At 28.2% G+C, this 17538-nt stretch overlaps 3 protein-coding genes across 3 annotated transcripts; 1 reads left to right on the forward strand and 2 right to left on the reverse strand.

Annotated features, from left to right (window-relative positions):
- OCT59_008618 (uncharacterized protein) lies at positions 1-635 on the reverse strand (the record flags this gene model as incomplete). The annotated part of the gene is made up of 2 exons (XM_066142624.1): positions 1-461; positions 554-635. 2 exons carry the CDS (start codon positions 633-635, stop codon positions 1-3), a joined length of 543 nt encoding a protein of 180 aa, XP_065999488.1.
- A 2881-nt stretch (positions 636-3516) lies between these two features.
- On the reverse strand, positions 3517-4472 carry OCT59_008619 (uncharacterized protein). The gene is made up of 2 exons (XM_025322003.2): positions 4408-4472; positions 3517-4317 (listed from the first exon to the last, which is right to left on the reverse strand). The coding sequence occupies exons 1-2, from the start codon at positions 4465-4467 to the stop codon at positions 3736-3738; spliced, it is 642 nt and encodes a 213-aa protein (XP_025167398.2). The 5' UTR covers positions 4468-4472; the 3' UTR covers positions 3517-3735.
- A 7719-nt stretch (positions 4473-12191) lies between these two features.
- Positions 12192-14822, forward strand: OCT59_008620 (uncharacterized protein; the record flags this gene model as incomplete). The annotated part of the gene is made up of 7 exons (XM_066142625.1): positions 12192-13052; positions 13135-13191; positions 13275-13335; positions 13400-13974; positions 14040-14405; positions 14484-14538; positions 14632-14822. The coding sequence occupies 6 exons, from the start codon at positions 12192-12194 to the stop codon at positions 14529-14531; spliced, it is 1968 nt and encodes a 655-aa protein (XP_065999489.1). The 3' UTR covers positions 14532-14538; positions 14632-14822.
- Positions 14823-17538: the final 2716 nt, after the last annotated feature.

Below are 17538 nucleotides of genomic sequence, written 5' to 3' on the forward strand. Positions count from 1 at the left end.
CTAATCTGATAAAGATGAATTGATTGGTGGAAAATAAGGAATATGGAATACAGGATTGCAAGAACCTAAGCAAATTGTTTCAGAGGAATAATAACAATGAGAATATGTAGTCAGTGACACTATAATTTCATCTCCCCGAGTTAATTTTGAGGTATCATAACTGTCAAGTCGTGTATATTCATAATCTCCTTCATAAAGTGAATCACAATTAAAGCTATTATTATTACAATAAATCTTATGTAAGATATTACTCCTATCGTACCCATTTACCCATGTACGATCTCCCACAAAAGTAAAAAGTGGATCTTTTGAGCCATCATCTTTATAAATCATGTAATCTTTAATAATCATTACTCCCTGTTGCAAACAACATGGGACTTGTGTTTTATCTGGTTGAACTAATTTTAATTCAACCAGCCCTTCTACTATGAACCGAACACTTTCAACTATACTTCCATGATCTTTTATTATAATAGAATAGCATAAAAAGAATTAATTATTAAATTAACTAACTTGGATAAATAGTGAAAATTTTGTTCTTTAGATAGCTTACCGTAACAGTTGTCAAAAGATTTAAAAGCAAAAGTTTTGAAGAAAGTAAGAAATAATACAATAATAAAAATTATAAGTTTCATGATTAATGAGTTGTTTGTATAATGAAAATAACTATCATAGAAGTTGTGATTCTGCTAGTTTATTTATATGTAAAATTTCAGATTGTAAAAGTATAAGAAAAAGATTATCATATTAGACATCCATTATTGGTATGTTTTAATAACATGTCTATCATCATTCAAATAGACCTGTTTGGTTAAGAACTGAAACATTTACGAATATTATTTAAACTCGAATATTTCATTTTATTACCCCTTAATGACTAAATAATTACACCGAAATGGGTTTATTATGGGCCGATCTACTACAGCAATTTACATTTCAACTATTGTCAAAATTCTATTAGTATGGCTTTTTTAATTTAATATTCACTGATTTTATTATACTTGAATTTAATTTTAAATCTGAAAGAAAGTGACCAGATACGGTATTTCTCTTCCCGACAGGAAATTTGCCTGCCAGGTTTGGCCAAAGTTATGTAGAGTTATGCACAGCACGTGATCGTGCGACCAGCGTTGGGAAATTTAAACGGTCCTTAAGCGATCAGCAAACATTATCCCTCATAAATATTAAAAGCATGTAATTAAAACGTGTTTCTCATATTTACTTAGAAAGTAATGTTAATTTATCATTACCTACTACGTTATATTTTTTCAGGCATTGCCAATGTTCATTTTCAGTTAGCATTTGATATCATATTATTTGATACATTATTAGAGGACTATCTACTACATTACCAATATGGAAAAATCTCAACTACACACTAAATGTTGAATATCGAATGAGGAACGAGATATGGTAAATGAAAAGGGAAAGGATGAGGAAAGAGTAAGAAAGAATACATAGAATTAGTAATTCAAATTTATTGAAATGAATTACGAAATCAATATTAAATGTACTAAATTTACTAAATTTTATATAGTGAAAAGGGAGATGGCTAGAACCCTGACGATCAGAATCCCGTCACAATACAAACCTGACATTCACAACCCTAACAAATTATAATCTTGAAAATTCAGATCAGCAGTTGTATTTCTGGTATCCGATCAAAATCTCTTGCACGACTAACACAAGATCGACGACAAAATCTCGACAATACAAAATCCTGACAATTCATTTTTAATGATGTGTATTTTAATAAAATAATTTGTTGCATTATGTAATATTTAGTTTAAATATGGTAAATTTTATAAAGTTGTTCGGATAATCAACTTGTCGGTATAATAATTTGTCAGGATTTTGATTTGTCAAGATTTTGGATTGTCGAGATTTTGTTGTCGGTCTTGTGTCAGTCGTTCAAATGATTTTCGAGATTTCGTACTAAAACCGTATTTCTTATAAGTCCATATAATGTCCTATAACTCTATTCCAATATAAATTTTTTCATATAAAATTTTATGAATTTATAAATCACACATATAATTTGTTTATTTTTTACGTAAATATATATAACTACTAAAAAAAAGTCTTTGATGTTTAGAATAACCCTTCTATATAAATAAATCATCGTTTTGGAGATGCGATCTGTCATTGGAAAAAATTTGGTTTCAAACTTTTCCTTTTTTCGGGGTTTTTTTTTTTAAACCCGAAATTTTTTAACTTTTTTTTTTGTTTTTCGGTTTGGTTTTATTTAAAACCTAAAAATTTTTTTTTTCACTTTTCTTTTTTTCAGGTTGGCTTTTTTTTTTAAAAAAAAATATATATATAGTTAAAAGATGAAATAATTAACAAAAGAATCTGATAAAAAACTAAACATGAAGACTTTACACAAAAATACAGGCTGCCATTAAGAAAAATCTTTTTATTAAAAATATTTAATAAGAAAAGAGAGAAATAAATTTTGATTTCACGAAAAAGAGAGACAAACACGAGTAGTGATCGACCAAATTCCATCTTCAAAAATCAAAGAAATATGAAAAAAGTTTAAAAGATTATAACAAAAAAAAAGAATTAGAAAATTCAAAAATTTCCGAAATTATTTATTATTTTAGTAAAATTTGATAAGAAAAGAGAATAATAGTGAATGATAATCAAAATGTTGTTAAAAGGGAACGGCTTACGAAAAAGAGAAATAAAAGTGGAAAAAGAATTTGAAGATCAATGAACGGATTTAAAAATGTTTGTGTATGAAATAATTTAATTTTTATATCTTTTATATTTTTATTTTATTTAATAATTGTATTAAAATAAATTGCTTGTCGAATATATAATTAAACATCATTGTATATAATATATTATAACATAAAATCCTTTTATTATCGAACGAGATAAATTTAATAACAAAGATTCAAGTGAATTATAAAAATAAAAAAATCATGCGAAATAATAAGCTACGAGAAATCTTAAGGTAAAGATATTGACACATTAATATATTAATATATTAATGTGTCTGTAAGTACCATCGTGCAACAATTATTGGGAATAATTATGTTAGAAACATAAAGAACATAAAGTTAAAAATATCACATTAAATATTTGATTCAAACTATAATTATAAAAAAAATAAAAAAAATTCTTTAAAGTTTTATTGTAAAAAAAAAATCACTTTTTAGAGCTATTTTTCACATAAATCGTATGTAAAGTTGACGCATATCGGCATTGGATTTAACCTGGTCGTACAAAAATGGTGATCGAATTGCAAAGTTTATGTAAAAAATTATGTCCTTAGATCCTTGTTCTATATATTTACTATAAGATGATGAAAAAATGGACTTCGTTCTAATTTAAAACATTTCCGTAATTTTTCAGTATTTAAATGTAAATGTACAATTTGCATTATAATTGCTTTTTTATACAAAGGGCTAAAAAAAAGTTGCTGTATATTTATCGTAAAATTTATTATATTTCCTTAACGTTAACGTTAAACAATAAAAATAATTTTGTGGCGCATTATACATTTTATAATTAAAAATATATACCAAGATGATATGTTGTTTTTTTATTTGTTTAGTAATGCAATAAAATTTATGAATGATAAATTGAATGATAAGTTTACAAGAGAATTGAAAGAAAAAAAATTCTATACTGATTCATGCATTGGAATTAATGATAATTAAATAATATAAAATTATGCTATTCTATATGTAAAAATTAATAAATAATTGAAAATTTCTAATTTGTTTAGAATTTTCTTGGTTTAACTTTAACTAATAATTTTTCACAAGATGTAAGAATTTCAGATTTATATTCAAGAGGTGATCTTAATTCAAGATCATACTTCCTGTAAATCAAAGGTATTAAACATTTTAATTCTGTGATTGCCAATTTTCTTCCTGGACAAATTCTAATTCCACCTCCCCACATCATAAAAGAATTTTTAGCATGTTGTTTTTCAAGTAAATATTTATCACTTTCTTCAACTTTGTAAAATCTGTCAGGATCGAATTTTTCGGGATCAGTCCAATAATCATCACGCATCATTAATGCAGATGTATGTATTTGAAATTGAGTTCCTTTTGGCCAATTATATCCTCCAACCATATCATTTTCAATACTTAAACGACCTAACGAAAATGCTACAGGAATATGACGAAATACTTCTTTAATAACTGCATCGCAATATTTTAATTCTTCAATATTTTTTAATGTCATAGGTTTAGTTAAGTCATTTCCGAGAATCGAATCAAATTCTTGTCGTAATTTTTGTTTCACTTCAGGATTTTTTTCAAGAAAATATATGACAAAGCAAAGCATATTCGCCGTCTGTAATTTTAAAAAGGATTTTTAAATTAGAAATGAAAATTTTATGAAAAAAATTGAATATCTTTTGAAGAAGAAAAAAAGTTTACTTACAGTATCAGTTCCTGCAACCATAGCATCGAGTAAATTTCCGCAAATCTCTTTGTCGGTCATTGGTCTCAACAAATCAGCATCGACATGTCTTTCAACATTGATATCACGTGGAGTATTTGCGGTTATAAATGATGTCAACATATCGTGACAAAGAGGTTTGTCTAACGGTGTATTCTCAATTTCAATTCTTCTTTGCTTAATAACTTTATGTAAACTATCTATCAAATAATCTCTATTTTCTATTAATTTATTCATTTTTCCACGAACGAATGGAACATAATGACGAATATATTTACTTAAAGCAAAGAAAGGCATAAATCCCCTGATAAAGATTTGAATTGATTGAATAAAACGTTCTGATTCTCTATCTTTTTCTTTTTCTTTTTCACTTAAAGATTGATTATTATCTTCAAGAAGAGTATGATAGTAAGAAGTAACAGCATCATTTTTTACCCCAGTTGAAACTCTAAAGATCATATCATTTGTAAATCTATGCATCCATTTACTAAGGTCTAATTCATGATTATCACCGAGACTTTTCCAATGAGATTCCATTTGTTCCCATAATTCGATCGTCCATTCAATAGCTTGATGATTAAAACTTGGAGTCATCATAGCTTGAGAGAAAAATTGACGATTAAATTTCCAGGATTTAAATTCATTATTATTAGCAACTCCTACTCCACCTAATCCATATTCTTTAAAACCTTCTGTAGGTTGAAATCTAATAGGATATTTGGTTTTTGTTGAAGGTACATTCATGCTTCCAATTAAATCTGCATTATTTAACATGATTGTACGTGATCCAGCCACATTTATTTCGTACATATCACCATATTTTTTATACATGGACATTAACCACTTATTAAAGTCAGTTCCAACTATTTGATGACCATTACCAAGTAATGGAAGTGGGAATGGACCAGGTAAAGGATTTGGACGAGTAAAATATTTGTAATAATATTGAACTATATAGATAACTATGAAAGTTAACGACAAAGAAAAAATATCAGAACTTCGAAACGAAGAGATAATTGTGGATAACATTGTTGTTTAGAAAAATAAAGTTGTAATAGTGTAAATTTGTTTTAAAAATGTTTGTTCGTAGGATTTTTTTTTAATTTAAAAAAAAAATAAATAAATAAAATATTATTAGTTTAATTTGATCTGAATTTCTTGGAAGGGTATATATACTAAATTTGAGAAAATCCCAAGATTCTTAGCGGATTAATGATCGTTCTAAAAATAGAATCATAACGATCGACATTCCTAATTTAGGTAACAAATCTGTAATTGTGGTTCATTGTATTATGATAAGCAATTTATGCATTATTATTTGAATGAAAATCATTTCGAAAATTAATCGGGTAAAAAAATTGTATATAATATTACTGCGAAAATTCTTTTTAATCCGGCATATTTTAAATAGATTATCTAAATGAAATTTAATTTTCTAAGTGGAAGTTCTGAATTTATAAGAGTGTAAACATACAATATTTTTTGAATTTCATTCAATATTGGCATATTGGCATTTGGCAAAGTTTAAGTAAATATATGATCGGATGTATCCGGAAATTCGGATACATACGGAATAAGCATTCCACGCTTCAAAACATGAGTCATTCGTACTACTAACCGAACATTCCAAGTTTTTATTTTTTGATTGGCGTATTGGTATACGCCTTATGACAATTTCTTTACATTTCTATTTGTATGATTTTATTAAATCAAAAACAAATTATCGCTCAATTATTTTTATGTTAAAAATTTTTCATATTTTTATTTGTAACTTTTGAATTTCATAATAAGGTAAATGATAATCCACACCAAGGTCCCTTAGACCAATAATTAAAATTTTGTAGAACAGGATTGACGTTTCGAAAGTTATAGAAAAAAAGATTGTGAGAAAAATTTGTTTTAAAAAATCATTGTATAATAATAATAAGAAAATATAATGCATAAATAATGATTAATTTAAAGTAATTGTGAAAATCTTATTCAAAATGTATGTACTTTTTAAAATGGTAATATAATCCTTGGTTTTTTTTTTTGAATTCCACCATTTTCGTAAATTTGATTGTTAACTTTATAATTCTTGGGTTACACTACTTTTATAAAAAACCTAATAAAGATTTTATATGGGATGCACGCCATAGTTATTTTTATACTTTCGATAAAGGAAGGCATTATGCTTAAAGAAAAAGAAACCGGAGTTTAAATTCATTACAAATTAGCAAATGAGATAATGGCGTTTGTTGACGAGGAAATGATCAACATTGTTTCCCGCTTCCCGTTTAAGCCACGTTTCAGAGTAGAAATTAAATATAGTAAAAGTAAAAAAAAAATTAAAGTTATCGTACAATTTCTAATAAAGTAGGGTTTGAAAGTAGGGTTTTAAAGTAAGGTAGGTAATAATTACGGCATTTCAGATTACGATTTGGACTTCTACTCAAAATTACGAAAATGACGTATTAAGTTGGAATTATGCTTGATTTCAGCCAAGTTCGTAATGCCAGGTCAATTTTTTCGCATTACTGTATATCATGTGACGTTATACGAGATTCTAATGCCCTCCAATAAAATGTTACCGAGGTTATTTAATTGTTGATCACTTAGTTATTATTCAAGTCACGTGACACATACACAAAGTTGCAACTTTACGGCAAATACGTTACAACCAGTTACAACTATTACGGCGACTAACACTAGTTTAAAGCTTTATAGAATATTTCCCAACGCTACTGATTTCTGGATAATTAGGTCACCACTAAAAATTCATCCTGGGTATACCTCAGCAGCATAATGATAGTTTTAATAAAATTATCAATAAGAGGTTTATTGGTTATGACTTCCTTTACGTGAACCAAAAAATTTGGAAAGGGGGGATGGTTAGTGAACCGGAAAAAGATTCGCAAAGTTCGCTAAGGAATGTAAAGCAAAAGAGGAGGTGGATTTCATTCGAAAATTGTTATAGCGAAATATACATATAATCCATTATTTGAAATCGACAGTTTCACGAAAATTCATAAATTCATAACGAAGATAGTAGTGTTAGGCGCAAATGTATATTTTATTAAGAATAAAACATTACAGAATCTTGATTTTACAATATATACTTTTGTTTGGTATCAATGCGTAATGAGTACGTTTCGATAATAAATCTATATGATTTTTCATATCATAAAAGAAGGTTTTTGAGTGGCGTCTGAACGAAATAAATAGTGATGAGAGTATCCTTAGTATTTATTTTTCTGTAGCCACCGGTTTAATGCGTTTTTTTGAATCAGGTATTAATGTGTATTTTGTTACAGGAAATCAAAGAACCTTAGAAATAAAGTTCGGTGTAACATACTTAAAGGCTATTATTATGGTGGTGAATTGAGTTTAATGCTCAGATTATGCTAACGAATATTTTTTATTTTGGTTCCACAGGTATTAAGCATTTAAAGCTCGAATAAAACAATGAATACGGTAAGATAATGATTGTGATTAATCATCACATCTTGTATGAAACTCTTAGCAAGTATCAATAGAGTCAAATGTATCATTGTTTAATTGAAATATTATTATCTTTGTAGCAGGGAATGCATTTTTGCCTGTTTAACTCAGTCATAATGATATTTCTCAAGCGAGTGAAACCCTCCTTCTATCAAATTCAGTAAGAAGCCGAAGAATATGTAAGTGCGTTAAATAGTTTGTTGAAGGACAAGGCGTTGAATCCTCTAAATAAAAAGAACATCGTTCGAAAGAATAGAGCGTGTGATCTATACTTGTCTTCGGAGGCACGCAACGACGCAACGTGTGCGGTAAATAATTTATTTAGAGTATATTGAGTATTATTTATGTAATTTATCAATACTATAGTCAATATGTTGAGCACGATGCGTAATTCATTTACAATAATTATTTTAATATCGCATGAAACAGAATTAAAATAAGTCTTTCCCTTCTATGTTAAGTATATTACCCATGTGTTGAAATCATACAAAATTTAAATTTGGTAGTGAAGTGTTTTAGAATAAATAAAGTTTATTTTAAAAGACATTTTTATTTCATCTAATAAACAATAATTAAATATTTTGTTTTTATTTTACTAATTTGGAAAATATATATTCGTCACGAAATATTTATTATTAATAATACGATTAACTCAACTAATACTAGTGTTGCAAAAATAATTAAAATAGTCAGAGAAAAATTTATCTCTTTTTTATAATGAAAATTTTGATAATCATAATCATATTAAGGATCTACATTGATTTAAAACTAAATGGGGCAAAAAATACGTAATTTGATGCTAAGTGCTAACCATTTTCGAAAAACTATTCAACTTGAAAGCTTTCATTAATTCCAACTTTATAAGAAAAACCCTTCATTAGGCTCATTAGGCTCAGTTGGATTCATAATACTCTGTAATTATTATACGAATTCCATTCAATTAAAGACACCAAATAAGGATTCATTTAAAATGAAAAAATTATGAAAAAACTTCTTTTCAAAATCTTCTGTTACACAGCCTTTGTGACGTTATTTAGCTCATGAATTTTTATATAATCACTTAAAATCGTCCGTATGCCCACTAAAACAGACAATAATTACTAAAACCATGACTTCAAATAAAATTTTTAAAACATACCTTCTTATTTTCTTTCTTTTCATTTCCCTTTCTTATCATGTTGATGCAAAATGCGAAGAAATCACTAATGGTTTGAGGACGGATGGAAACTGGAATGATAATGATAACTTCTACTCATTTAGTGGCGGAAATATAACTTTTACACTGACTGAGTAAGTATATAATTTTGTTCCACCGAACAATAAATTTACTTAAGCAGATGTTGGGTCAAATTTATTTACTTTAACTTTTTGTCTTCTAATATTGATACAACTTTTATTCATAGTATGCCTTGTGGAGCATCAACTCTTTTGATTCAAGTGGTATCCCAAAGTGGAGGAGGCAACTTTAACGTGCGCACCTTTACAAATAATGATCTGAACGTCGTAAAAAACATCGGTGTTAACGTTATTGCTGATAAACAACGTCTATTTCGTATACAAGCTAAGGTTGATGACTTTGTAAACATTAATTGCCCTAACCCCAGTTTCAGTGGAGAACTTTGCTATTCTAAATATGTTGAGCCTCCTGATTGTAAAAAAGAAAGAGATATAGCAATTGGTGTGCCAATTGCAACCGCGATAATTGGAGTAATAGGTGGTATATTAGGAGTATTAATTAAACAATACTTTGATAGCAGAAATAGTCCATCCACACCTTGATATAATCTAAATATTTTGCAATTAATTAGACTAAAATATTTGTTCTTTATACTTATTTTACTTTATTCTTTTCAATTTACTATATAGCGATAATTTACTTTACCTTTTCAATTTACTATGTAACAATAACCATTTATTCTTTTCGGTTCCATTTATTCTTTTCGGTTTCATGTATAACCATATTTGTTTTTATCAGTAATTAGTTATTATTATTTAAGTTCTATAGTAGAGTTTGTTGGGGTCTCATTTAATCTGGGCATCCGGATAAACGGTTAATTTATCCGAATATCTGAGTAATTGGTATTTTTTTAAAATTTGATTGATTTAATTCTGATTGATAGAATATTAAAATTATATCACTATGACATTGCTAAATATGGCTTAATTTTTTTGCATGCTATTAATAAAATATTAAAGTTTTTTCAATATGACAATTAAAATTAATTAATTATTCATATAGTTATGTAATAGACTAATATTTACATTGTTAGACTCATATCACATGATGAGAAAATAATATAAAAGAGGACAAAATTTGATTATACCATTTTGTAAATCTATTTCTTTTTTAAATTATTTAATTATTTTTTAACAAACTGCTAACAATTTGTCCATGTTGAAATATTGTTTATGTTGAAATTCATTCGATTATTCATTTTAAAAGTAATTTCCTCTTTTAAAATGACAAAGACATTGTGATAAGAAATCATTTTTTTAAGTCAAGCATAATAGGGGCCACTATATATGGTAAGTACAGTATGAAGGGTGGTGCGCACTGCAGGGTTCACGATAGGGTTGGTTTCCACCCTGTTGCATCCAAGGTTACAGCCTGAACGGAGTATCGCACTTACCTAGTTATTTTTTTGATGAGGGATATTCATCTCAAGTTAATCAGTAACTAACTATTTTTTAATTATTTGAATTTTGTAGGGCATGCCAAATGTACCAATCTTTCGAACCCACCGATCGACATTACAACAATGCCGAAGTATGAAAGTCAATCTTTTAAATCGTGAACATAATTGAGGAGTTACCTACGAGTATCATTGAAAATATACTTTTATTCTTAAACTCAAAAATAAACCGATTCCTCTTTGCATTATCAGCTGATTTGAGCTCAGCTATCAAAAGATTGGCATAAATGGATACATTGTGGCAAACGTCTATGGTAATTTGGGATATCTGAGAGCAAGGCATGGAACAACACTTTCGTGATCAACTCTCTGTCTTCATAAAGATTTCCTCTCTTGATCCATTCCTTTAATTTTGATTCGATGTATATGATCGTTGAGAAGACTGTTGATGCAGAAGAGAGTTTGTATTGCATTTTTTAAAAGATTATAATAACATGAATATATCGATCGTTTTGGTGGAATATTTTCCCAATATTCACCAATTTTGCGGATGAAAAGAAGCATATAAATCTTGAAGAGGGAAATTTGCTAATTCATCATCGTGATTACCTGGAATTTCGATCTTCCAAAGTTTAACATCTTTCGCTATGAGCGTCAATTTTCTCTCTAATAAGAAAATCTTTTAGCTCGCTAATAGTGTTTTTTATTGTAATAGCATGCACGGCACAGCTGCAGGCACATCCCTACTATGAACCCAACAAAAAAGAGTTATATAACTTCGTCATTTGAAATGAAGAAACCTTTAAATGGTGTGAAGTATATTATTCAGGTGAAGCATTATAATCTATCACTAACAAAAAAATGGAATGAAAAAACTTATCGAGGATAAGATGATTACTATCAATAATTTTACAAGTTTATTTATTTAATATAAATATAATTATTTGTAACGTTTATAATAAAATATATAATTTTTTTTGTCCAATGCTATATATAGTATATATCATGTATATTTAAGTGCAGTATTTTTTGATGTTACTATGGTAAAATGACAAGAGTATTATTTTTGGATTTTTTTTTCTATTTATTATTTCCTGTATGATCTTCATGTGCTATACGAGGTGATGAAATAGATGAAATTATGTATTCGGAATAATCACCTTTTTATTTAATTATGAACCTCTGGTTTAAACATTTGAAACACTAGTTCCTTCATCATAAAAATTACTTTTGATAATAACGTTATTAAATTATTAAATTGAAATAATATGCATCAATCATGGATTTTGTTATCTCACGACTCACGAGATTTCTTTTTTATCAACATTTTTAGATTATTATTTCATTATATTCATTGATTACCCCAAATTAATCATATTATTTCTTTAATTTCATTATATATGCACCATATGAACTTTTGATCTTCGTGCATCCTAAATAAAAGTATGCGTATAGACTTCTAGCAGTTATCGCTTTCAACTGAACAAAAATTAGTGTTTTTGCTAATTCAACTTTCAAATTGGTAGTGATTGTTACACAGATTACGAACTCATGTTGCACAAAACACAGCAATTGATTATTTAAGGGTTGAACCATTTTCAAATTGGGATTAAATTTTTCTCTCTTTCTTTCGTTAACGTTAAAATTATAAAAATGAGTGATGATAACTTTTCACAAAATTTACTTGAAGATAGCAAGTCATATGATACAAAGAATCGATGGGTTCCTCAAGTTTTAGATAATTCTTCGCCTAAGTTAACTGAAGATTTCATCCCTCTTGACGCAGTACAACGTGAAGTTAAGGTGTTATTGAATAAATTGACGTTGAAAAATTTTGATTCCATATCGAGCCAAATTATTGATTATGCTAATAAGTCAAAAGATGAAAGAGATGGACGTATATTAAGAGAAGTGGCTCGTCTAATATTTGTGAGTTCTTTTGATGACACAAGATACTGTGCAATATACGCTCAGCTTTGTCGTATTGTGATGGAAAGAGTTGACCCCGAAATAATTGATGAAAATGTTAAAAATACTGAGGGTAAATTTATTCAAGGCGGTACATTATTTAGAAAATATCTTCTTAATCGTTGTCAAGAAGAATTCGAGAAAGGTTGGAAGGTTAACGTTCCAGTGCCTTCCAATGAAAAGAGGGAACTGTCAGATGAATATTATGTAGCTGCAAGGGCTAAAAGACAAGGCCTTGGTCTAATATGTTTCATTGGCGAAATATTTAAATCGAATATGCTTACAGAACGTATTATGCATGAATGTATAAAGAAATTATTAATATTTAAAGGCTCACCTGAAGAAGAAGAAATGGAAAGTTTATGTAAATTAATGAATACAGTAGGAGAACAACTTGATCATGTCAAACCAAATCCACATGAACAAATGAAATCGACTCAACTTGATCGTGCAAAAGCAAAAAAATATATGGAATCTTATTTTGATCGTATGGAGGAGATATCGAAGCTTCCAAATTTGTCAAACCGCATAAAATTTATGTTAATGGTAAATAATTTTTTTTTTCTTGTTATATTTATTATATCGCTCATTCTATTTATAAATAAATAAATATATATATTTCTTTTAGGATGTTATCGATTTACGAAATAACGCTTGGAAACCTAGACGAGAAATTCACAATGATGTAATAAAATATTATAGTGATTATATAAAATATCATATTCATATTTATTACAAAAATTAAACAATTTTCTTTATTAATCTTAGATTGCAAAGCGAGAAAAGGAATCCAAATTTCCGAGACGAACAGCTAGTTCGGGTGCCAGAGGTAAGTTCATTTAGAATCGTGATAGTTTTTATTTATACTGTTGTTAATCATAATTAAAATTTAGGTATGCCTAAAATGGCAGAGCAAATGCCGCGCAGTGGTTCAAGTCGTCAACATCGATCAGACAAAGGAATGATACAATCACCAGATGGATGGAGTACCGTTGGTGGAAGTTGGAATAAAGAAAAAGTTGGTGATCTTACTAAATTTGGATCAGTTAACCGTAGTAAAATCGTCAGTTTAGCATCGGGAGGCATATTAGGAAGCTTATCAGGAGGGGCTAAAGGTTGGAACAAGAGTGATAATAAAGATCGGGATGATAAACCTATGAGCTTTAGTAGGATGAATTCAACAACGAATATATATAGCGTAATAAATTCAGAGAGCTCGGGGGGAAGAAAGAGCTCTGAATCAATTTCTTTAGACGCTCAAAAACCCTCCTCACCAACGGCGCGTAAAAAATTAATTTTAGCCCCACGCACAAAGAGTTTCACACCTGAAGAGCCTGTAAATTTGGCATTTAAATCTACTTTCAGGATGGCATCATCAGCACAAACAAAAGAAGAATTAGTTACAAAGAAAATCTGTAACAGTATTAACAATATGGTGGAAGAATTCTTCTCAATATGGGAGAGTCAAGTACGTGCAATTAATATAGTAAGATTTCTCTATATTGCAACTAATATGGTTATATTATTTTTCAGGAGGTCATCACTTGCCTTAAGGAGGATATCCCAGTAAAATACCATCCAAAAGCAATAGAAACATTCGTAAACAAAGTAATCGAGAAAAAGCAGAGAGATGTGGACAATGTTATGAAATTGTTCAAAGAAATTGTATCCTCCAGAACTTGTGATACTGATATTTTTAAAGCTGGGTTTACAGCTACTTTTGAATTCTTGGAGGATATTGGCGCAGATGCTCCAATGGCTTATTCTTTTACAGGGCAATTATTATCTAGCACCGGACTTGATTTGCGGGACATTACAAAACTTCTTAAACATTTTGATGATGACAATACAGTTGTAAAAATTTTGAAGGGATATGCGAATGCTTTAAAAAATGATGTGGTATGTTAAAATTTTATTCATCGAATTTTTGTTTTCCTAATTAGATTCGTTTATAAATTTTAATTCATATAAAAATAGGATGAACAAGAATTTGATCCTAAATTGGTATTCCAAAAGAAAAAATAAAGATCCTGTAATTTTTTTTCTTAAGTGCGTTGTTTTTGTTGTTTTTTTAATCGTATTTTTACTAATTTAATTTTTTTTTTCACATTTTTTTCAAACTCAGGGATTATAATTTAGTTTATAATTTATTAACTCGCTTAGTCAAAAGATGAACGTAATTGTAATATCATCTGTAAATTAGTTGCATTGATAAACCAAAACTCTATTTAATAAGATAAAGTCTTAAGACAAATCAAGGATATTATATTTCACATTTTTACAAAATTAATTATAAATAAAGGTTTTATTCTTATAAAAAAAATTTCTTATTTTATAAATTGTCAAAAGAAATATGGATGCGCAAAAAAAAATATTTTTTATGTCGTTGAAAAAATTTTTTAATCATATCGGCGGTATGAATCAAAAACATATTTACCGTATATAACCCAACGTAAATAATAAAGGAGGCGTAGGAATATAATGTATATAGCTTATAATACAAAACTAACATTTTAATTATTCAAAAAATTGTTGATTCCTGGAAATAAGATTAATGGTTCAGGACCAAGCCAAAAACACGTTCTGATAATTTGTATAACGATTAACTGACTAATTAGTATACTACATTCAATCTGACGTTTTATTATACGAAGCGTGATGGTACAGTATGGAGAGATTTGGTGATGGTTGTTTCAACTGTCACCAAATTTCAATGTATTTCTGTTTTTTTTATGTAATATGTTCTCTTACAGTTACTGTTTACCGGAAAAAAAAATTACAAATTTTCAACTGCGGAATTGCGGAAAAAGTTGCACATTTATTATAGAGTTGCGGTTGTATTATTACATATATAACAATACGACGTTGTAATGCATTTCAAATTTCTGGATGGACATACACATTATCTGGCAAAGGTAAAATTCAGAGACGGTATACACTATAAAGATACATGTGTTACTCTAGGTGTATTATTTTCGCGTTGAGAATTGTAATCTACATCTGTCAATGTTGTTAAAGAAGATAATTTTCTATGATCTGTTTGCATATGAGCGGCTTGAATGTGAAAAAGGAACAAGAAAAGAATAATCCGATGCATTGGCTATTCGATTTATATTTCAAAATGTTTAATAGATCTTCGATATATTGTGACTCTTTGAAAAGGAAAATTTTTATTAAACGATCATTTCAATGATAAGTTCTTGCGAATTGAGCTTAAAAACTTGGTTGCAAATACTACTAAAATTCATTTTTACTCGGAGCGAAACGAGGGTTTGTATATTGTTTGCTATACATATAGTGATTTCTTTTGTCAAATGTTGTTACGTCCATTAGCTTGGCATTTGATATCGTAAGTGTCTAGGCGGTTAGAAAAAATGTTTGGTAGATCGATTCTGCCATGATTGAAAAGTTTTGTTCCCATGCAAGTTCTTATCCCTTTTGATATGTATACATTGTCTACAATCCTAAAGTGGATGGTTTAGTAATTTTCTGAAAAAATCTTTTTGATGCATGACACATGCATGACGGTCTGATGACATAATAAAAGTGCTTGGAACTTTTATACAAGAACCATAAAAAAGGTGTTGATAATAAGAAGAATCAGTGTCAGAATTATTATCAAGATTAACGGTATATGATATGGAAAAATGTTATTTTTCATATTGTTGACAACATAGTATATAAATGTCAAAGTAAAAGCGTAAAAAAGTTTTGTGATCATTCTTGTTTGATGAAGAGTACGCACGTGATTTAATGAATGTGATATTCACCCCAGCCAAATGATCGACATAGTTTATAAGCTGGAGTTTTGCGCACCAGATCCTAGCTTATAAACTACCCATGGGCATATACAGCCTACGGGTTCTGATTGGTCTAAAAGTAAGGATATTATTGTCCATAATAATGGACCATACTGGACCTCACCATCAAGGACATTATCATTCTCATATTGCAATAGACCATGTTAGTCCTCATTATGGAGGACATTATTGTCCTCACTTTGTAGGACCATGGTGGTCCTCACAATGGAGGACATTATTGTCCGCGCATTATTGGAGAACCATGATGGTCCTCACAATGGAAGACATTATTGTCCGCGCATTATTGGAGGACCATGATGGTCCTCACAATGGAGGACATCATTGTCCTCACATTATTGGAGGATCATGATAGTTCTTACTATGAAAAACATTATTATCATTCTCACATTATTAGAGGATCATCCGATCATGATGGTCCTATGAATAATTGAAGGACTAATTAATAGTAAAAAATGATAAATATGTAATTTGTAAATTTAAAAAAATTACATATTCAGTTGGTATAAAGTTCTAATCATACAAAATATAATAGAATACCTAGTAATTTATTAGTATTATTAATTTTAATTGTATTTTCTTATTTATGCATAATTAAAAAAAAATTTTATTTTGTGTTATATTCTATTTTATAATAATAATAAAAAAATAAAAAATGCCAATAAATTTTATTATGCATGATTTTATAAAAAACCAAATTGTAAATTTTTTAAATTTCTTCTAAATTAATATTTAAGTAGCTTTACATATAAATAACAAAAGATGATTTATTTGACCAAAATGATGAAATTACATTTTGAAATTAATTTGAAATAGAAAAAAAAATTAGAAATTAGTATATTACAAAAAACATATTTTTTCCTCCAATATTATATTTGCCTTATAAAAACTGAAATTTAAGTAGTTTTAACCTTGCTGAATAACTTTGCTTAAATATAAAATGACCATTTCATTTGACTAAAATAATGGAATTATACTTCGAATTAGTAAGCAAAAAAATAAATCAAAATTTCTTCTATAAATATAATATTTAACCTTGTAAAAATTAAGTAATAGCATAATAAAAATATATTAATAGATATATTAATAGTATATATAAATATATGAATTTTGCTAACTTTCTCTCTGGGAGATGTCACTTAGGTGACGTCACCTGTACTAAAAATTAAAATTTATAACTTTTATAACTGTAAATTTCACTCTTTAAAATGACA

The sequence above is a fragment of the Rhizophagus irregularis genome, chromosome 16 (assembly GCF_026210795.1).
Source record: "Rhizophagus irregularis chromosome 16, complete sequence".
In the NCBI taxonomy this organism is placed as follows: Eukaryota; Fungi; Glomeromycota; class Glomeromycetes; order Glomerales; family Glomeraceae; genus Rhizophagus; species Rhizophagus irregularis.